At 36.1% G+C, this 22,500-nt stretch overlaps 2 protein-coding genes across 5 annotated transcripts in view; one reads left to right on the top strand and one right to left on the bottom strand.

Annotated features, from left to right (window-relative positions):
- Positions 2,514–7,921, bottom strand: LOC109820184 (digalactosyldiacylglycerol synthase 2, chloroplastic). 2 transcript variants are annotated; one of them, XM_020386287.1, is made up of 5 exons: positions 7,742–7,921; positions 5,931–6,299; positions 5,321–5,587; positions 4,243–4,592; positions 2,514–3,292 (listed from the first exon to the last, which is right to left on the bottom strand). In XM_020386287.1, the coding sequence occupies exons 2-5, from the start codon at positions 6,204–6,206 to the stop codon at positions 2,773–2,775; spliced, it is 1,413 nt and encodes a 470-aa protein (XP_020241876.1). In that variant the 5' UTR covers positions 6,207–6,299; positions 7,742–7,921; the 3' UTR covers positions 2,514–2,772. The 2 variants fall into 2 exon arrangements, with proteins under 2 accessions (XP_020241876.1, XP_020241877.1); XM_020386288.1 differs by lacking the exon at positions 7,742–7,921 and adding an exon at positions 7,545–7,649.
- Positions 14,821–22,500, top strand: part of LOC109819578 (hydroxymethylglutaryl-CoA lyase, mitochondrial) — a 15,375-nt gene continuing 7,695 nt past the window's right edge. Inside the window, exons 1-8 of one of the 3 annotated variants that reach the window (XM_020385341.1) lie at positions 14,821–15,019; positions 16,096–16,269; positions 17,696–17,888; positions 19,639–19,818; positions 20,079–20,159; positions 20,247–20,410; positions 21,308–21,444; positions 22,358–22,473. In XM_020385341.1, coding sequence (XP_020240930.1) covers positions 16,103–16,269; positions 17,696–17,888; positions 19,639–19,818; positions 20,079–20,159; positions 20,247–20,410; positions 21,308–21,444; positions 22,358–22,473 — 1,038 coding nt within the window. In that variant the 5' untranslated portion in view covers positions 14,821–15,019; positions 16,096–16,102. Of the gene's footprint in view, positions 15,020–15,939; positions 16,270–17,695; positions 17,889–19,638; positions 19,819–20,078; positions 20,160–20,246; positions 20,411–21,307; positions 21,445–22,357; positions 22,474–22,500 lie in introns of all 3 variants that reach the window. The other 2 variants (XM_020385339.1, XM_020385340.1) reach the window with 2 other exon arrangements.

The raw sequence follows: 22,500 nt of genomic DNA, 5'->3' as shown, positions 1-22,500 counted from the left end.
AGATGACTCTATGATTTTTATCCAAGCTTCCCAGACAATGGCACAAGACTGTGCACAGTACTCTGCTATTATATGAGGTTGCAACCTATCAGAAAGTCAACTTTCAGAAGTCTGCCATCACCTTTAGCCCCTGTGTAGATGAGAATACTAGGGCCTCCATTTTCTCTGTCTTGGGGCTTGATAGGGCCCAGTCATATGATCAGTATGTAGACCTCCCTTTGGTAGTTGGAAGAAACCATCGTCAGACTTTTGCTTCAATCAGAGACTCAGTTTGGAAAAGAGTCCAAGCTTGGAGGAGGGCTCTTTTCTTAGCTGTGGGGCGAGAGGTTATAGTAAAAGCTTTTTTGCAGGTGATCTCATGCTATGTGATAAGTATCTTTCGTATTCTCATTTCTTTGTGTAGGGAGATTGAGTTTATCATTATGAGATTCTGGTGGGGATCAACTTCTGGTGAGAGAAAGATTCACTAGGTTAGGTGGCAGAAGGTATGTCGTGCAAAGTCAGAGGGTGGTCTAGGATTTAGAGATCTACAAATGTTTAATCAGGCATTGGTGGCTAAGCAAGCATGGAGGATCATTCAGGACCCTTCTTCTCTGGCTAGTAGAGTTTTGAAGGGGAAGTATTTTAGGGACTCAGACTTCCTTTCAGCTGGTGTTGGTTCTGGCTGCTCTTATTTATGGCGGAGCATTATCTGGGGGAGAGAGTTCCTAGCTCGAGGTCTGAGATGGAGGATAGGTGATGGCCAGAATGTCTCTATCAGTGCTGACCCATGGATCCCAAGGCCATTTTCTTTCAGGCCAATCACTTCTTCGATCGGCCTTTCCGGAAGGATGGTTGAACTGATCTCTGCTTCGGGTACTTAGAATCATGAGTTGATTGCTACCTCCTTTTGGCAGGTAGGTCGGGAGGACATTTTATTTATCCCATTGCCGCCTTCTCCTATCCCTGACAGGCTCATTTGGCATTATGAGGAGAATGAGTGCTACACAGTCAAGAGTGGATACCGACTTCTTCGCCATACTATGTCTGATACTGCTTTCACCTCGAATTCTAGGGGTGGCGAAGTGGTGGTCCTTGATCTGGCATGTGGAGATCCCACCAAAGATTAGAGTGTTCCTTTGGCGCTCTTCTATGATGCTCTCCCTACCTCAGCTGGCTTATCTCGCAAGGGATCTCTGTGCTCCCTAGTTGCTGTCTTTGCTCTGCTGCCTTTGAGATTGCCCTTCATATCTTCACCGTCTGCTCATTTGCTCGTTTAGTATGAGAGTCCTTAGATCTTTGGGAAACGATTGATGGTTTTTGAGGAACGTCTTGTGGTGATTTCCTTTTCCATCTCACCTCTGTTTGCCTGGGGACTCTCTGGCTTTGGCTTTCACAACCATGTGGTTTATATGGGGGGAAAGGAATAAGCGCTCTCATGGTGGTGGTGTTAGAGAGGCTTCGGTCGTGGTGACTCGGATTCACTGTTTTGTGGAGGTAGGGGATAGAGTTAGAGGTCTCTCCCGTGACATTGTCACCCCTTCCGAATGGCCTTCTGCTTAGTATCCCCCTACTCCTGGTTTGCTGAAGCTCAACACAGATGTTGTTGTTCCTCTGGAAGGAGATATTATTGGTTTGGGAGGAGTTATTCGGGATCATCATGAACATATGATTGGTTGCTACTCTATGCGGCTCAGGGGTCCTATATCTGTGGATCATGCGGAGCTGTTGGCTGTCCTGGAAGGCATTCGCTTTGTTTGGCGTATGAACTGGAGAATTTCAGTGGTGGAAATTGACTCTCTAAGGGTTGTCTCCTTGGTGGACTCTCCTTCTCCTTTTGCTTCCTTGGCTCCTATTGTAGATGAAGTTCGCGCTGGTCTAACTGTTATTGGCTGCTCTAAAGTTTCTTATGTAAGGCGCATTGGTAATGGTGTTGCTCATTACCTAGCTAAGTCGGTTGACTATTTGTCCTCTTGTTTTTTGTCTGTTTCTGTCCCTTTGTTTTTGAGACAGAGTGTTGTTGAGAACTTGGCTGGTTAGGTCACCCTACATGCCTTATCAAAAAAAAAATCAATGAGGAAATAATAGAATATGCATTTCAATGTTAATAGTATTATTAAGGGTTAACTACAAACATACTCTTTGTAGTATCACCCAATTGTAAATTGACCCCCTATAGTTCTACTTTTGCAATACACTCCCTGAGATTTTTTTTACTGTTATAATCTTTAAAAAGTTTGAGGAGGCGGGCAAACCCCATGTAGTTTTATTAGTGATAATAAACCCTCAGTTACTAATAAAAGTTCACTAGGATATAAATGATCTATTCGCGCCTAGGCCAATATTTCAGAGGGCTATTTGCAGCAAATAGAACTACAAGAGGTCAATCCGTAATTGGATGATACTAAGGGGGTCTATTCACAACTAACCATCTAGTGTTAAAATTATATTAACTGCTCTTCCAGTAACAGGAGTGAAAAAGAAACAAATACATCAATAAGACCAGTGACCCAATAACTGATGCACTATATGAGTTGACAGAAAGTTGAGGACCAAACAATCGAATATCAAGTATACTATATTTAACACAGTCTAAGCTCGAAGCTACCATTACCATCAAGCTTGAAGTGTTCAATACAACCCTTCACAATACACAAAACAGAAACAAATGCATGCATCACTCTACTTCTACTACATCAACGGAATATCAATATCCTTAACCAATCTAATGAACAATGTACATCAACAACAATCAGCACCCTCACATTATGCACTGTGATAACTCCATCAACCTCAATTCCGAAGCAGCAGCCTTCGCTCCGAAGCCAATCCAAGTTCAAGGCACTGCTGAGCATCCGGCTTCAAACTCTTTGGAATTGCACCAAATGCTCTCCTCGCAACCTCAATCCCCGACACAGCCTGATGTAATATCGCCGACGCCTCCTCCACACTTTTCCTCAACTCACGAGCATTCAAATAGCTTGACATTGAAGAAGACTTAGGATATGCTGAAGCTACTCTCATCAAATTTCCTTGGTTTAATTCAGCAGCCATAACAAATCTCTCCGTAGCTGCTTCCCACGAGAGCTCGTGCATTTGATTGTCGGACAGAGGAATGGGAGAATCATCGAGGGCTTTGAGAGTTACTTTGACGAATTCTTTGGGGGTCTTGTACATGCGGCAGTTGGCGAATTGCTTGAAGAACTCATTTGAAGGGTGGTTAGCGCAAATGACGATTTTGCCCATGGCGAGTGCTTCTGCTGTGGTTGTGCAAACTACATCAGTGGTGCTTGGGTTTAGGAAAACCTTGTAGCTGAAAGTAAGTGACGATGAGTTAGAAAAAGCAAAAACAAATATTCACAATCCTCCATTCTAACTATAACAGGCACCATATCCCTCGTTATTTACTCATTCCCACTTTTCACCCAAGATTAATCACAAGTTCCTGTTAAAAAAAGATGGTTGAGAATGAGGAAATGGACTTGACTGCTTTTTGGCAGTGAGAAGATCCAGATTCAAACAAATTTCAAGTTTTGCTCGTCCTTCAATGCTAGTAGAAGTTAAGTCATTAATGGAGTATGTAATATCTTTAGTAGAATTTGAGTCGTTAATTGAGTCTGTAGTTATCTTTAGCGAATCGTGTATTATGTTTTTCCCTGCAGAATTTACCAAGTGCAATTCTAAAAGCCAAGCTGCAGGTATTTTTGTTCCTTTATATGCTGTTTTCTGCATGAATTATGAGGTTCATTTGATCCTGGGTTTTAGAAAATCTATCGGAATTTTCCGGGAAGTGGGATGGGTAGTGGATACAGATGAAGAAAAAATGGTGAGAATTTTCTTGCATGTACTCTTTCATGATACTCGGGGTAAGTATGAGCCCAACAAGCATTTCCATAAGGGAACTGCGGATTGACCACTAGTAGTTCTAATGTTGCAGACTGACCCCCTGAGTAAACTTTTTTTACTCTTAACCCTCAGAGAAAGAAAAATTATTTCTGGCAAATGGACCTCTTGAGGAAAAATAGTCAAAAAGAAAAAAAAATCACTACGGTCTGCAACAATATAACTACAGAGGGTCCATCCACAATTGGGCGATAGTGCAGGGGGTTTATATGCAATTAACACCTTTCCAGAAAGTTTGTGGTCCATTGTACACAAGAGCACACACATACACATAGGCAAGTAGAAAGATATCCATGTGAGTGGTTGACTATTTGATACTTAATTAAATGTTGGAAACTAAAAGCAGACACATTGACTTACTCGTGAAATAATGGGTCTGCATGATCACGGCCTGGGTTAACTCTTACTTCCAATTTCAATCTTTTTGCAGCTTCTTGAACTTGATCTGAGTCTTCTCCACTTCCATATAAGTCAACTTCAAGACTGGATAGTTCACTTTGATGATCTGAAAGTAGTTCGAGGAGCTCTTTGTAGCCTTTGCTCCACACCATCTTCCCAATATAGTAAACACCTTTTGTGAAAGCTACTTCTCCTTTCTGTTGCTGTGCAAGTTTAACCTTTCCAATCTCAAGAAACTTGGGGTTGACACCATGAACATTGCATACAATAGATCTGGGAAGATCTTGGGTGGCAGCTGATAATCTTATAACCTGAAATGCAACAGGATCTTGAACTCATATTACTACAAATTGCCCAAAATGATATATCAATATTATTTTCTACCATCTATTTTAAAAGGTATGGTTGTAAGAGCAATATCATTCATGTTTGCACATATAAGCTCAGGATCTCACGCCTAAAAAAGCCATAACAAACTTTCAGGTCTTATAGATAGAAACTTACAGTTTCTAGATTTTTTTTCTTTATAGAGAAAAGAAGAATAATTGTCATTATGGTAAACTGTAACCCCTTTATTTGCAGTTGAACAATTAATAATCATTGGGAGGGGAAAAAGGCAGAAATAAAAAAACTTCCCATTTGGTGGAACAGGATGCTTAAGGTTACAGATATGGTCTTTCGTCTTAAACATATTGATGGCATTTCTGTTTCTTACTCTAGTGATATTTAAATTTAAACCATCAACTCTATGTAATAAATGATTTAAGAACAATGGAGAATAAACTAAATTGTAGTGTTTCCATCATCATCCAGCTTATCACTCAGCTTTGGATGATATAATTGCTTGACTAGTAAAATGTACACGAGAAGTACAAATAATTGCAAAGGACAATGGAGAATAAACTAAATTGTAACGTTTTCATCACCATCCGACTTTTAAACTACAAACAAGTGTCAGACATGGGTGAGTACATCTATGTCAAAATGTTTTCTCCATGCGAAGAACATTACCATGACTATAGATACCAGAGAAACTTACTTTGTGACAATAAATACGTGTAACCCAACTGTTGGCATATTTCAGAAAGAAGGCAATTACAGATCCATGCTTCTCTCTCTTCACATATTCCAAGTAATTGGTGTGAACAACACCTATGACTAACTGAAATTTGGTTTTCCATCTTCGACCATGATGATACCATGTTAAATGTTCAGGCTCCTCAAGTACCGCAATATTTGCCTCTTCATCAGGGATGCATTCAGTGATGTCTCCAATTGGTAGGATGCTTCTTTTATCTTCAGAAAACTGTGTGAGAGTAAAGATGAGGCACAAAATTTTCCGAACACCCATAAGAATACAAATAAGATTCTTGAATTCTACAGTGCCAGTCTAACTTCACTTAGTAATTAAATAAAGTGATAATTGTTATGGAAAGTCAAGCAAATCAAGTATAAGATAAAAAGGCCATGCGTCAAGTGCAAGGCTTGGTTCTTGAATAAAACACTATTTGCATTTTCTACGAAAATATCACTTTATATTGCTTTTGAATCAAATAGTAGCTGCTAGAGCTAAGTTAAATATCTAGAAGTTTTTGTTCAGATATGACGCCCCGATCATTGTTAAACTCAGCAGGTGTTAAAAAAATTACCTTTCCAGGGTAGAAGCTTATGCTGAATTTAGATGCAAAATCAATTCTCTCTTCCAACCAGCGACGAACATAACTCTCATGTTCTGATGGTGAACTGAAAGTGATTTTGTTTGGATAAACTAGTTCTTGATCCTTCAAAGAGAGCCAAGGAATCACCAAAATGACCTCCCATTCACCGTTCTTTGCGAGATAAGCAGCTCGGAACAAAGGATTGACAGCGGTACCAGTCATCCATGGAAGACTTGCAGTTGTGAATATTGCAATATAATTACTCATAGAGATTTTATCCCAATGAAGGATATTATATCAAACTTCCATTCATCTCAATCCTTACTGAGAAGTATTGTATGGTAAGATCAAACGCCCAAGCTGCAGTTGTTAAAAATTTAATCCTTTTAATAAAAATCATTCACAAACATCAGGAAATATCTTACCAAAACACATTTATAACAGCTAATTCATCATAATAACAGGTAAAAAAATCCAAGCTATGTGCTAAGAACATCTCATCACACCGGTGCTTCATCTATGATTTGTTAATGCATATATGAGTAGTTGACTAAATGCGCAGAACTAGTCTTGCTCCACATGTGTTCCTCTAGAACTACTTGTACTATTTATATGCTTGACTAGCCGACTAAATGCACAAAACTAGGGATCCCGCTCCACCATTGATCAAATATATTTTCACACTGAGTCAAGAATGGAAAATAAATCTAATATATTGATAACATTTCATGGGTTCGCATCATAGTTGGGTGATTCCTTCGCATCATAGTTGGGTGATTCCTTCGCATCATAGTTGGGTGATTCCCTGGACACCCCCTTTGAACCGTAATATAGTTTCTGTGAACCGATTCCCAGTATATTTGCAAACTAATTCCCTCCGCTACACGAATTGGTTCCTCAAAACTGGAGTACTGCTTATAAATATGCAGGGTGCAAAGTCCCTTTAAGTGTACATGTGCAAGATGCAATGCAATGTGCGCTATCGAGTAAAGGGAGACGCACAATAGAACATATGAGTCAATGACTTTACTATAACTAAATACCTATGTTAATAAAACATGAAATGAAACCATGATCCCAAACAAACTATGTGAAAAGATAAACAAAACAGAAGAATGAACTCCATAAAAAAGAAGTATTAAGTATTTCGTATGAAAAATATTGAAATGCGTAATTAGCTTTCAAGTTTCTAATTTTGTACTATGCACTTTGGACAAAGGTAAGCGCACCCAAAAAAAATCTTTACAACATACCACCGACTAAACTTGCTTACCAGAACAAGCTACCTCTCATCGAATCCAAATTTAATAAGTGGTGAATTGTGTACACGCATCCGTACCACAACTCGCTACGTAGCACGTACTGTGTAACTATGGTTAGCATCAATTAGATGAGAAAATTAAATGGCTAGTCACTGAAACCTTCTCTATATCCACCCCCTTGAGTGGATAGGTTATAATGTATCTAAATGGTTCAAATTGAAACTTGTTTATTATGGTCCTAAAATCTAAGCTCTCCAACATCTCCAAAGGGCCCCACTTTACGAAAAATAAAGTCCCCAAAATAAAAACCCAAAAAGTGTGTCTGGGTTATCTTTGAACGAACCTAATTTCTCTCTCTTATCCAATCCATCATTCATTTTGCGTTTCATCATTTACAACAGAATTCATGTCGAATTTGACAAAATACCCATTGAAATGCGCACACAAACAATCCAATGAAGTAGAATAGAACAAGGGGAAAATACCAAAAAGAAAAAGAAAGAGAGAGAGAGAGAGAGAGAGAGAGAGAAACGAACATACCTCCTGGTTGAGATAGAACAAATAAACGACACAAGAACTAAAGGAAGGGAATATCCTGTATTTCGATTTCTTTTATTCTTTTCTTTTTTTTTTCCCCTTTTTTCTTTTTTTTCTTTTTTTGGGTGCAATTTTTTGGGCAAAGATGGTTCTTGCAAGCGAAGAAATAGCAGGTTTGCTTGGAAAAACAGAGAGAGAAGAGAGAAGAGAGGATCTTACACATGTTTTAGGCTGGACATCAAAAAAGCCTTTGGGCCTTGAGAAAATGACTCAAAGTTTGCAAATGAATAGTTGGGCCATTTAATAGACAACAGTACTTCCGCCCCAATCCAAGTACTCAAAGTTTGCAAATGAATAGTTGGGACATTTTGATGAGGTTCAAACTAATTTATTTTAGAAGTAACAAAATAGGAAAAATGCATTTAAGAACCCAATCCGTACCAAAGACCAAATTGTTAAAAAATAAATTCCACCTAGAAACTAAATTATGAAGAAGATTGGCAAGTAGAAGAAGGAGCATGTTCACATTTGCAACCTTTCTACAGGGGAAAAAAAATTAAGAAAATAGGAAATAACATCTTTAAAGATAGAATAATGTGTTGTTTGCGGGGAACATGAAATGCAGAATATGATAAGTGTTTTGTTGGTAATTGGAGCAAGGAGTTGAAAGGTTTTTGGGAGAGAGGATTAATAAAGATTTATTTAGAAGAGTGATGTGAGAAAAATAGGAATTAGTAATTAAGGGGAACTAAATAGTCATGAGGTTTATAAGTAGAGAAATTAAATAGGTAAAAGCTTTAGGATTTGACAAGTGGACAAGTGGCAAAAAATGCAACTTAAGGTTGTTGTTTTATTAGTATATAGTAGTATTGATAGATAGAGAATAATTGAGCACATGTTCTGCTATCAATTTTAAATTAAGGGGCTAGTTGGTTCGCTATTATAAGGGGTGGAAAACTCAGAAAACCCCTCCACGTCAGATTTTTAACCCTCCACGTGGGGTGGAAAACTCAGAAAACCCCTCCACGTCAGATTTTTAACCCTCCACGTCAGCTTTTTTGTTTCCGTCCATTTCTTTGTGCCGCTTTGGTTCGCTCGAATGGAAGAGAGAAAACTCTGCTGAAATCGCCGCCAACTAAGATTTTTTTTCCCTTTCTGGTTTCCTTCCCCAACCAAGTGAAATTGATGAAAACTCTGCCACGTCATATTTTTTTCCTTCTCTGCTTTGTTTACAAAAGTTTTCCTTTTTTTTCTATGCGAACCAAACACGAGAAAAATAAATACATTGGTTTCCCACCATTTTTATGTGCGAACCAAAGCAAAACAATCTATTTCTTAGAAAAGTTTGAAAAACTCAAAACTTGTGTTTCTTTACGTGGAATTGCATTTCTCTATATCAAGGAAACGAACCAAACAGTAATAGAAAATCAACGCAATCAGAAAAATACTGTTATGTAAAGTTAAAATATCAGCCAAGCAGTGCAAATAGTATAGGAGTCGGTGCAATCTTCAACTTCCAAATTGGAATCGGGACAATTGTAATATTCCTATGTTTATTTCCCATGTGATAAAGGATGCTCTACCTCTATGTGACTTTCTTACTAACTTAGTTCCATAACTTAAAATCTAACATGAAAAACACTCACGATGAGATTAATACTAGACCACCGCTAAAAAAAGAGAGAGATTAATACTAGACGAAAATCTTTCGACCATATACTTTGATATCGTGATAGAAAAATACTAGTTAATGTACCAGAGACTTTCTCCTCGCTTTGGATAATAGAGATTTTATTCACATTTACTGGTGAAGAATCTTTCCTAGATTTTGAAGATACGAGATAGTTTAATATTCTTCTATATATTAATCAGAAAACATTGTAGATCATGCTTCATCTTTCAAGTTAAAACAAGGGTAATTGCACTAAACCCCATGAACCTTTTGGAATTGCAAAGAAACCCCTATGAATTTTTGAGTTCTGTAGATAACCCCCATAAATTAGAAACAAAAAGCAGCATAAAAAGAAATTTTGAAAGTTCATGAGGGTCTAGTGCAATTTACCTAAACGTTCATGGGGTTTTCTACAAAAATTATTGGTTTAGTGTGAATTTGAACGATCATGGGGATTTAATAAAAAAGCACTGAAAGTTCATGGGGATTCATTGTAATTTACCCTTAGAACTGGGGGTGCAAAATACTTCAGATTTATCCGGACCGACTGCAACCGTATTCGTTTAGAAAGTGGGTATGGTAGGGAAAAATTAAAACCGGTCGGATATGGTTTCGGATACGGTTTCGGTTAAGATTTATTATCCAGATACGGTTTCGGATAAGGTTAACAGGTCAAAATTTACGGATGCGATCCGGATATTTAAAATGGGCTAAGTATAATACTTGTATTGGGTCGGGTCTATAACATATACTCATGTTATCCGCAACCCGACCCAAATTCAACTCAATGAAACAATTCCAGAGAGTCCGCAGAGACACAAACCGGCTCAGCCTCCGCCTCCGTCTCCCGCTCCACATGCGCCTCCTCCTCCGCCTCCGCCTCTTCGCAGCTCAACTCTTCAAGAAGTCCACGGCCACCTCATCCTCTTTATCGACGCGACGATGACCATCAACGACGTCCGACCTCCTCTTCTCCTCCTCAATTTTGTATATCACTAAGGTAAATTCAAAACCCTAAGCCCTAATTTTTTTGATAAAAGTCCTAATTTCTATCATTTGTTGACTAAATTAAAAAACCCTAATTTATTTGATAAAAATCTCTAACCTATTAGCCCTAATTGTTTTTAGTTGCATAAATAATTCTAATCAAACAGAGGAAAACCCGGTCATTGCACAAGATGAAATTCTACTTATTTAATGTTGATGAATGCTTTAAAGTATAAAGTTGCTTTTAATAGATTTGAATTTAGCGACGACAAATACATTTATTGTCCATCAGATGAAGAATGGAATTATATTGAAACTTTGAATAAATGTTTGAAACACTTTTATGATGAAACTAATCTCCTTTCCGGTAGTATGTATCCTACTTGCAATCTTTTATTTGAAGAATTTTGTAAAATTCAATTGCTTCTAATAGAATGGTTGAAAAGTAATGATGATACAATTGTGTCTATGGCTTTTGCAATGAAAAAGAAAATTTGATAAATATTGGAGTATGTGTAATAAGATATTTACGATGACTACTTTTCTTGATCCAAGGTACAAAATGATTACAATAAAATATTGCTTTAAGAAGATTTATGGTGTGGATGGTGAAATGTGTGCACTTGAAATTTTAGATGTCATCAAAAAGTTGCATAGAGAGTATGCATCTCTTAAAAAAAAGCAATCCAAAAATGATGAAAATGCTTCAAACTCACAAGCAAAGGAAGTGGAAAGAGTTGGTGACAAAAGAAAATCTAGATTTGCACAATTTATTAAAACTATTGAGAAGGAGCTTACAAAGACGGATTTGGATTTATATATGGAAGAGAGTATTGTCCAACTCGAAGATGAAACAATAGGAAATTTTTGGTATATTGGATTGGTGGAAATCAAGTCTTGGAATGTATCATGTACTAGCAAAAGTTGCAAGAGATGTTTTGGGTATACCGACACCAACCGTGGCTTCCGAGTTAGCTTTTAGCACCGAGGGGCGTGTGATTCATTGTTATAGAAGTCGAATGACAACGGATATGGTAGAGGCGTTGATATGTGCACAAGATTGGATTAAAGCAGATAAAGGAGGTAAATTTATAAATTTTGCATAGATTCTGTTATATGTGGTTAATTGTACATTAAATAATTGTATGTTTTATTCTAATAATTTTTTTTGTAGTTACAAAAGTGCAAACTATGAATGATGATGCTCTTGATGTGGTTAAGCTTTCGGATCATGACGACTCGAAGGTTGCTGAAACTTTTATAAAAGCACCCATATGTATGTTATTTAACTTCATAAGCATATGATTTGAAATTTAAAACTTTTCACATATTTAACATGACAATTGCTCTTTTTATTTTTTCAAGGTGACATCGTGGAGGTCCTTGACTCGGATGATGAGATTTAATGTTTCTCTTGCATTGATGGGTCTCATCTTTTGGTTTATATTTTCTTCTCAAGAATATGATTGTCTTAGTTTGCATGTTTTTTTTGCTTAGGGAACTACATTATAGAACTTGTGAATTTTTAATTTATTGTATGTGACTTTGCTCATGTTAAGTCTATACGTGACTTTATTTTCGGATTTGTGACTTGTTATTTCTGGATTTGTGACTTGTTGTTTCTGGATTTGTGACTATTATTTTCGGATTATGACTTTATTGCGTGTTTTTTTGTCAATAACATGTGACTTTATTGCCATGAGATGAGAATGATACAAGATCTATGAATCAAAGAGAGAATGACTTCATATAGACATCAAATGGTTCATTTAAGGTAAGTTCTAGTTTGTGAGGTCAGTTGTAGTTGTTGATTATCACATTTTAGTTATGGTATTCAATATTTTTTTATTTTTTGTTTTGGGCTTGCTATGGTGTTCTAAGGTTTGTCATATAGAATAGCAACAAAGTCTATGAGGTAACTTGTCTTACTTTGCGAGTTATTAAAATCATATGTATTTTTTGTCATATCCTATTCATATCTATTTCCTAAATATCCGATTAGTATCTGTATCATATTTGTATCTGACTCTCTAATATCCGAAGTGTATCCATTTCCGTTTAATCCGGATATGGTAATGCTTTTTTCTTACCGATGAATATCCGAACCGTAATCCGTTTTCAGAAAGTGGTTATGGTTATGATAAGTGTCATCTCTGAACCGTATCCGAACCGAATGCACCCCTACTTAGAACAGCTGAATATTGATGAAACATGTTGGCAAGTTTCCTCAACTAGTTATCCTTTTCATGGAGATAGAACCTAGAAGCAATGTGGCATGAAAATAGTTAGATTCTCTTGACTCAAATTAAAACTTTGCCAAGACTTCAATAGATCACGTGGCCATAGAGGGTGACTTTTCTTGTCTGCAAGCTTACATATCATCAGAGTTTCTATAGTTTCTGGACTCTTCTTTTTTTGATGCCACCAATGAGATTCACACAATCAAGAGTGGCCACATAGAGCATCTCCCTTTACATGGAGACCACACGCATTTATGTATAGTAGGTTCATTTTATGGTTGGTTTGATTTGATTTCATGCATGCAACTCCGATCTGTGTGAAATTAGTGTATATATCACATCACTAGTGGAAAATCAGGCAAAGGAGTTCCTCCACGTGTGATTGAAAATCAGCAAGGCAAAGAAGATTAATGCTAGCCGTATATTAATATGTAACTTTACTTGCTTAATTTCAATCGGTTCGGTTCGGTTTGGTTCTCAACATAGAACGGTTATGTTCGGTTTCGTCAAAACTTGTAAAATTCAGCTGACCTGATCACCGTTAACTCACCCCTATATTTCTAACCCCGTCTTTTTATAAACAAAAACAATTAGGTAGGTTAGAAACTTTGACGTTATCAAAGTTTCATTTACTACTATGCCTTTCCTTAGTTGTAGATATATAAATATATTAAGAAACGATAACATGAATTGTCTTGAAAGGCAAACACAACCACAAAACCCCCAACAAAAATGTAGCAATCTGAAGCCGTCTCCTCTTTTTTGTACCCGGCCTAAAAGTAAGATCCAATGCTTCTACACTTGTCCTCCATTGGTATAGGACACCATCAAAGCGGTCCTTGCAATTATATATTTGGGGTATTTGTGTTGCTTAAAAATGAATATAATATTTGTGGTTGTTTTTTTTTTTTTTTTTTTTTGGGCCTTTTTTGCGGCTCACACTGCACCTCTCTCATTAATTCTCTCTTTCTCGTCCATAGGATCCTAAGAATCTCGAGGTTCGTCTAATTTTGTTTGATTCGACTACGTGTTTGTCTCAAAAGACTCCAAGGTTGTGTTCGAGTGGTAAAGAGGTGGAGTTATGAAAGGTCCAGAATCAAATGAGGAGAGATGGGGAAGGGATATAGTTTGGAGATATATATATAATTGTCCTTTTGTATGAACCGATTGTATTCCAAGTTGTTCTGATAGGATCTGTATTGGCTCCACACCGTTGCAACCTTGCTTTTCTAAAAAATAATGTTAGAGGCACACCACCCACCACAACCCCTGTGGTGGGTGGTGTGCCCCTAACACCACTCTTTTCTAAACAAGATGTATATCTTGATTATTTGATTTTACTTTAATGTTGTCCAATTGCATGTCTCCTCTGTGCACTACTACACTTTTGTCAAGAGTAGACACGGGATTTTGATCTAGTAGTATTTTCGTACAACTTACTAGCTCATTAAAAGTATTTTTGATAAATTTTGTAAAATGTATATTTGCTAATTTCACAACTTCATCCACCCTAACAGTTTAGTAATAATTCTAATTCTAATAGTCTTCTAAATAAAATGATCTTTTGATGTTTCATATTGTGGTTCCTTAATTTAAGTTATATCTATTATCTTAAAAGAGGATAAACAACAATTAGTCTCCGGTTACTTACGACGGGTAATCTAAACGGTTGGGAGATTACAATATAACTCACATAATTTTAGGTTCAATTTTCACCCTGGTTGATCTCACAACTATCTTGATTTTAGTTTCATACGTCCTCTATATACAATAGAGATGGATATTTCGAACCCACATATTTTATAACAAAGCCTGCTAGTTTTGAGAATAAATTGACGTAGCACAAATTTTTATCCTAACTCTTATACACAACATGACATTCTAATTTGTTCGTTCTAGAGGGATAACTTTGACGGTGCGTGGTTCAAACTATTATAGTCGACGTTGTTATGATAACATCTACCATTTCAAATCGATTCTATCTAAAGAGAAGTCATTTTTCTACACTAACTTAATTTTTTGAGTTCTTTTTAGCAATCATCATGTCAATCATTAATGACAAATTAATTGTTATTTTCACTGAAAAAGGTGTACTTGCCCGAATTCTTCCCGAATTTTTTGAAGCTGGGCCGAACAATTCCCGAACAAAGGAGGAAAGGAACATTCCAACCTTTCGTCTCTCTTTCCGTTGAGAGAGAAACACCGCTCAGCTACCACCTCCCCTTTACCCCAACTAACACCCACAATAAAAAAAATTAAAAATTAAAAAATTATTATTCACTAAATTCCCAAATATAAATAGAGCAACAAAACCCCAACTTTCTCAGTTTCTTTTGTCATTCTTTGCTAATTTTGTTGGGGGAAGGGGTTGCTCGATTTCAGGTCAGTTGGATTCTTGTCTTCTGTTGACTTCTTGTTTTATTTTGGGTAAAGACTAGAAATTTATGGTTTTTTGTTTGTGAATTGAATTGGGTTTTTTTTGGGGGTTCTGCGAGAGAGGGAGAAGTTTGGGGAATTGCGTAATTCTTCACTTTGGAAATACCTTTTTAATTTTTTTATTTTTTCCCCTTACCTCTGCTAATAATATTAGTTTCAAAATTATGGCTTTAGCGTGTTAGCGTAGAAGATTTAATGTTGGGAGAATAATGTGCATTTCGATTTGGGTCTTTAGAGTTGCTGAGTTCATTAATTTGGGAGTTTTGAGATCATTTAGCTTAATCTACTTCTTTTTAGCATAGTTTACTTTACTTTTTGATTTCCTGTATTTAGCAAATGGGCATATTTGGATGCCCATATGCTTTCAGTGTCTCAATTGTTTGAATTATGAGCTGTCTTTAAGTTGGTACTTATAAGTGATTAGAATTGTATTAAGGCGACAATTAATCGTCCGAATTATTCTTGACTACTCCATTATTTGAACTTTAATATCCTTAACTAAATGTAATATTTGGAGTTTAATTAACACTCTTATTACATTTTGAAGAGTAGCTGCCTCTGTGTTTAGATAATCAAACTTTTGTTGTTCATTCTTATGCATATATTTGTTGCCTTTTTCGCTTCTTTGTTGGTAGTTGTGATATGAAGGATTTAGTTAATGTGACGTTAGCAAAAACCAATGAATTCTCAAACCGTAGGACGACATAAAGATGTCACTGATTGGGTTGTGCATGTATGTTTGTGTGATTTTGGTGGGCTGTACTTGAACTTTGAATATTTGGTAGGATGGCTTGTACGATGCTTTTATTTGTGCATATTGAATCAAAATTTCAATTCTAACATAGTCCCTCTTTTCTGATCATCAGGTACTTTGAATCTTGATTTTTTTTTCTTTTCCTTAAGGTGGTCAGTACTGTAATGCACTGCTTTGATATTATGCTGACTCCAAAAGTTTTGCCTGCCTGTCCATGGTGGACTACTTGCTTATCAAGTGCACTTACAAATTCCGTTTTGAGGTTTAGTTCCCAGATGTCGAGCTTAGAGGAGCCGCTGGGTCATGATAATTTTCCCAGCTCATGTGGCATAGGTTGGATCCAGAGGTTCAGTCCTAATGCGTGCAGGCCAAGGGAAGATGAAAGAGACACTGATAATTGTTCTATCGAAGGAAGACAATGCAGCTCTTCGAATAGTTGCTCGTAAGTTTTATTCTTTCGATTTTCTAATTGTCACTAATAATCTGAGACAATCTTTTGAACTTAGGGAGTTACCTGAACCTTAAATCATCACAATGTCGAATGATAACTATTATACATGCCATCTTCATACATCGGTTCCTAAAGAACATGGATTCTCTGCCTTAGATTGAGAAGCTTCCAAATCAATCTCATTACCGATTGCACAAATTTGATGCTTCTCATCAATTAGTTACTGCTTTCCACTTCAATGCCTATAGAAAATAGAGCATTTGATGCGTGTTGCTGTCTCATAATGCTTCAAATTTTAGAGATGAATTAAACATTAATCATCTCCTTGAGATAGTATGATCAATTAAAAATGTTCAAGGAAAATATTGGCCAACAGTTACAAGACACCTTATAATCGATGCTAATTGTAAAAGGGTTAGTTGCGGATAGACCCCCCGCACTATCGCCTACTTGTGTCTAGACCCCCCGCACTAGTTGTGGATAGATCCCCTGTAGTTTTGTTGTTGCAGATAAATCCCAAGTGATTCTTTTACTATTCTATGCTTAGGAGGTCGTTAGTCAAAAAAACAATGTTCTCATCCTCTGAGGGTAAAAGAATCAAAAGAATTTCACTCAGAGGGTGTATTTGCAAGAATAGAACTACAGGGAGTCTGTCCGCAACTGCCGATGGTACAGATGGTCTATCCGCAATTAACCTATGGCAAAAACGACTCTAGTCTTTTGGAAGTTGCTTTATTTGCTAGAGAATAGAGTTATTAACTAATTAGTTTTACAGACGCCCATACTATTGTTCACAGAGATAAACCTCTACTTGATTGACCACACTAAGCTATGCCTTTTTTTTCTCCATTTTATGATTTTCATGTATGACTTACCTTTTGATATCAAACATAGATAGGCATGAGGTTGGAAATTATCAGATCTTTAAGTTTTGAAGTAGTTACTTAAGGTGATTTTAGCAGAGTATATTTGTGACCTGTCTATAGCAGGATTTATCTAGGATACTCTAGGGGTGAGCTCTCATTTTGATTACACGTGATAGGATCGGTAAATTTGTGAAATTCTCCTGGCCCTGATTTATTACTAAAGCCCTCAATATTTTGTTTGGTCATTAGCCTCTGAGAATTCAAATTTTGTAGGGGCCTAGAATATATGGAAATGGGGCTGAAAAAAACATTTGCTCAAGGGGTTCTTTGTTAATTTTCTTTAGCTAGAGATAAAGCTCTATTGTTGTTGAAGTGAATCAAGATTATTTTTGGACTATATTTATCATTTCGTTTCTTTTTAAATCTTATATGTTTATCTTTTTATCTTGTCCAGTTTGCTTCTTTTTAAGGCGTTGATTCTTTTGTTAACATTAATCATGTTGCATGGTACTAATATATTTCCAAATACACTTGTGTTTTTCCTCTTTTAGTGAAGAATATACATGGAGAAGACAAACAAAAGAAATGTACAGATCAAACTCTTTATTTTCAAGGACATCCAGCCCTGCTAGAAGCTGTAGGGTCTACAGTGATGTTTCCGATTCAAGGCATTTGCCAGGTCATCAGACTCGTCACTATCACTCGTCATGCACTGGGAGAGAAATAAGTGGTCTAGCAAATAAGGTGCTTGTTTTAAAATTTTAGTTTTCCATGCCCTACAGGTTGATTCTCTGAAATTTCCCTTAAGATACTTAGTTATTATGAAGCTGTAGTAATTGTTTTATGATACAGAAAAAATTCCTACACTGAAGTACTTTAAGCTCCTGCATTGTTTTTATATATAAAATTTTGGGTGTATTGGAGAGATTTTCCAAACTTTTCAGTTAAGATCTTGGTATTTGTCGTGCTTTGTGTACAGGTTATATGTCATTGGGTTGAAGATATCTAACTCTATATATTTTTCTCAGTTTGTTTTTCTGTATGTATTTACTGCATCAGACATCTCAAGCCTCTAATTATGCCTCTGTTCGAGATATATGAATGTCAATGCACATTGCAAGCCTCTAATTTTGTTTCTCTGAGAGCTATTCTTCACTCAGAGTCCTTAATAGGCAAATTTTGTTTTTCTGAGAACTATTCTTCCCTCAGAGTCCTTAATAGGTAAATTGTAGAGAACCTTTTTCATCTCACTGTTTTCAGCTATAATACCGTTGATTTCATTCTTAATTTTCTAGTTGTAGACCATGATATTTTAGCCCTTTCTTGATCGAGCTTATGATAATCCTAGAGATCGATAATCATTATTTGATTTGTTATTATTTTCAGAATAATATAAAGGAAATGTCAAAGCAATATATAGTTGTATTGTATTGTCTCGCTGAAATGCTCAAAAAGTTCTCGAGATTTTCTGTAGTTTGTAGCCTTATAGTCATCCTAGCATATCTACAACTTATGGCAGTTCTCGAGTGTTAGAACATATGGTGCTCTGGAAGATTTCTTTTTGCTAAATAGTTGATTTTCAACTGTTAAATGCACCACTTAGGAGGATAATAGGGAAAGGAGGAACAGAGGTACGCATAAGGGAACTGTGTTGGATGCAGTTAAGAAGGATATAATGATGATTAATTTGGTGGAAGATATAGCCCTCAATAGAACTAAATGGAAGAATATTGATTCATGTAGCCGATCCCAGAAAATTGGGATAAAGGCTTGATTGTTGTAAATATATGATTTTCAGCATAATCTAGTTTGTAATTCCCGTAAATGAAATAGTTATTATCTGGTATGACTACAGCAAACTTCTTCTGGTATTAAATAATAGAACAACCACAGTTTGTCTGGAGGAAAGCATGAGTTTTAAGAGTTTGATATGCCTGTTATTGACACCAGCAATATTAGTAACTTGATGTAGTTACTTAGTGGGTATATAGTTTATTAAAGTGTTTGCGTGTACTTTATGTACAAGGATATGACGTAAAGTGTATATCCTTATTTTGGAAATTCCTTACTTGGAGGGTGTTTGGGAAAGCTTATTCTTTAAAGCTTATAAGTTTTGCTAGCTTTTAGCTTTCACGATAAAAATGCTATAAAAATTGTTTGGGTAGAATAATAATAATTTTGGTCAAACCTAGCTTATTTAAATGAGTTTATAAGCTAGATTTTCAAAAGTTAGGGTATAACAGCTTTTTAAAATGGGGCTTATAAGTTAACTTATTTGATATTTACCAAACAAGTATATATTAAAAAGGTAGCTTAAAAGCTAGTTTGATCAAAAAATAAGTTCGTCAGACATCTTCTTAGTCTTTAAGAGTCTTGACTTTAAAACCTTTAAGCATTGACAACTTTTTATCAAATAAGCTGTTCCTAGCTGTTTTCTTGATTTCTAATCATCTATGTTTTTCCTAACTCTGTGTAAGATGTGCCACACTTGCAGTTTTTAAGGGGTATGCCAAATTTTGTAAAGATAGTGGAAGTTGGACCCAGAGATGGATTGCAAAATGAAAAGAAAACTATACCAACGGCTATCAAGATTGAATTAATACACAAATTGGTCTCTTCTGGATTATCTGTTATTGAGGCTACAAGTTTTGTGTCTCCAAAATGGGTCCCACAGGTAATGTCACTGCTTCTGAGTTCTGATCACATACAAACTTATTTCTTTGTACATGCAATTTCTTGATTTTGCTGTTCTCTTATATGAAAATCTCATCAATATTATAATTTTCATTATTTACCCTGTCCTATACGGCTATACCCCCATACACTCATAATGTTTTTTTTTAATTTCCTTAAAAATATGATTATCAAGTCCAATGCCTTAGCAATGCAATATGTAAGGGATCAATCATTGTTCTAATGTTGATACAATCACAGCTAGCAGATGGAAAGGATGTCATCGAAGCAATTCGAAACATAGAAGGTGTAAGGTTCCCTGTGCTAACACCAAATCTCAAAGTAAGCCAAATTGTCTACCTGAAGTATAGGCACTTGTTTTATATTATTTCATGGAAAATGGGTAATTATTCATCATATTTTCTTCAGGGATTTGAGGCAGCTGTTGCAGCTGGAGCAAAGGAAGTTGCAGTATTTGCATCAGCTTCTGAGGCTTTTTCTATATCAAACATCAATTGCAGCATTAAAGAAAGCCTTGCACGTTATCGTGATGTCACTCTTGCTGCGAAAAAGTTGGGAATACCTGTACGAGGGTAAGTTTTGGATATTGCCCAGGAATTTATTTAAAGTTTTAGATATTATATTGCTAATGTTTCAGAGGAGCCACATTAGGTTTCTGACTTGTATTAGATTTTGCGAATATTTCCTTACAAGCGTAGTAAGCACTTATTTTAAACTTAGTGTGATTATTACATGTTCTTTTATTGCCTAAAGCAAATTAGTACAACCTGACATGATTGACCTACAGAAATTTGAGTTTAAGCTGTAGCTACTTGTGTCAAACATAAAATACTCATGGATACTGGTAACCATAAAATAACTGCATTTGATCTGTAATATAGATAGTCTTAATACTTTTGTTATGATTGTTTTCATTAAATTTGGCAAACATGACACTGTATGTTTCCTCAGATAAGTGGCATAATGCAATGTTGATTCATCATTGGTCAAGCACATGGAAGGAGATATATCAGCTCTCATCACTGTGTACTTTCATGTATATATGGAAGTGTTTGCATATTTACCTGCATTTGCTGAAAGGTTATATTTTGTGAGCTTTTTAATGAGACCAGTGACAGATAAGAATCGTGGTGAGCTCTCTTAAAATAGTAGGTGCATAGATGTCATTGACATAATGAATACAAACTTTGCATTTCTGAAACTTGGCTCTTCTGATTTTTCTTCTTGTAATGAGTTCTATTTTTGTTTTTTGTTTTTTGTTTTTTTGTTTTTTGTTTTTTTGTTTTTGTTTTTGTTTTTTTTTTTTTTGGGGGGGGGGGGGGCTTGAATTTCTTGTATGCTAATTATCTAATCTATTATGCATTTCTGTGATAACTAATTATAGAGATGTGTCAATTTTCATTCTGAGCATATTTTCATGACCATTTTTTAGAACTAAGGATTTTAATTTGTCATATTTTATTGTATAGGTATGTGTCATGTGTTGTGGGTTGTCCAGTAGAAGGGAAGGTGCCCCCATCAAATGTTGCATATGTAGCGAAAGAGCTTTATGACATGGGATGCTCTGAGATCTCACTTGGCGATACAATTGGAGTTGGAACCCCAGGTCAGATTCATACCATAACAACTTTTACTTGGTTAAATTTTAGGGTGAAATGTAAGTAGTCTCCCCAAATAGGGCAAAGATGTGCAAAGTTACTTCATTATTAATATTTTTAAATAGGACATGATAAATTTGCTTGGTATTATGGATAACTTGAGGACAGTATGAATTTTTAATATAATATGAATCTACTTCAGTTTGAAAACTCACAATGCTTGATAAAAATGGAATAACATTCGTACATGCTAGACCCTATTAATAGAATTTGGTTAAAAGTGAAAAATATGTGGTATCTTATCGCAAAAGAGGCCAGACATATTGGTTAATCCCATAGAAGTTGTTTCTGTTGAACTTGTTTTATCTGAATCTGACAGATGTCTAGACCAATATTCACTTAAAAAGATATGCATCAATTGAATTATCATATCCCTTATTGATAAAAGCTTATTTATTTGAATAATTTCAATAAGATTTGTTCTCAATATATATATCTTTTGAGTCAAATATACATGTATGACATTTTTCTCCTTGTTTCTGGAATTTGAACAGTCTTCAGGTGTACTACCACTTTCATCATGAAAGTTAATAATAAATTACAGAATCAAAGACAGACGCCGCCCCCCCCCGCCGGCCCCACACAACACATGACACGCACACACCCCACCCCACCACGGACGGCATTATTACAGGCAAAAGCAGAAATTCTTTGATGTGGTCTTGCTCCTTGTCTGTTAACCGAGTCTTTTTATTCTTAAGTCAAAAAAACCACAATTCCTTGTATATTCATTTATCATGCCTGACGCTAATACCCTGTATATTACCCTCTACAGATGTAGTTCATTTGATACTACTTGCGTATTTTTACTCTGAGAAACATTTCTTACATTTTCCTCGTTGCTTGTTGGTTATGTTGTAGGATCTGTCATTCCAGTGCTTGAAGCTGTCATGTCCATGGTTCCCACTGAGAAGTTGGCTGTCCATTTCCACGATACGTATGGCCAGTCTCTTGCCAATATTTTGATCTCCCTCCAGGTAAGTAACATACCTCGAGCTTGGGGG

Source organism: Asparagus officinalis, chromosome 8 (assembly GCF_001876935.1).
Source record: "Asparagus officinalis chromosome 8, Aspof.V1, whole genome shotgun sequence".
NCBI classification, from domain to species: domain Eukaryota; kingdom Viridiplantae; phylum Streptophyta; class Magnoliopsida; order Asparagales; family Asparagaceae; genus Asparagus; species Asparagus officinalis.
The sequence above is the reverse complement of the archived record's forward strand: the minus strand, read 5'-3'. Positions and strand labels throughout refer to the sequence as shown.

Coding starts and splice junctions, on each gene's coding strand:
- LOC109820184 (XM_020386287.1), bottom strand. CDS start 6,206: ATGAGTAATTATATTGCAATATTCACAACTGCAAGTCTTCCATGGATG. Junction 4,593..5,320: donor CACGTATTTATTGTCACAAA/GTAAGTTTCTCT, acceptor GTTGCATTTCAG/GTTATAAGATTATCAGCTGC. Junction 3,293..4,242: donor GCAGACCCATTATTTCACGA/GTAAGTCAATGT, acceptor ACTTACTTTCAG/CTACAAGGTTTTCCTAAACC.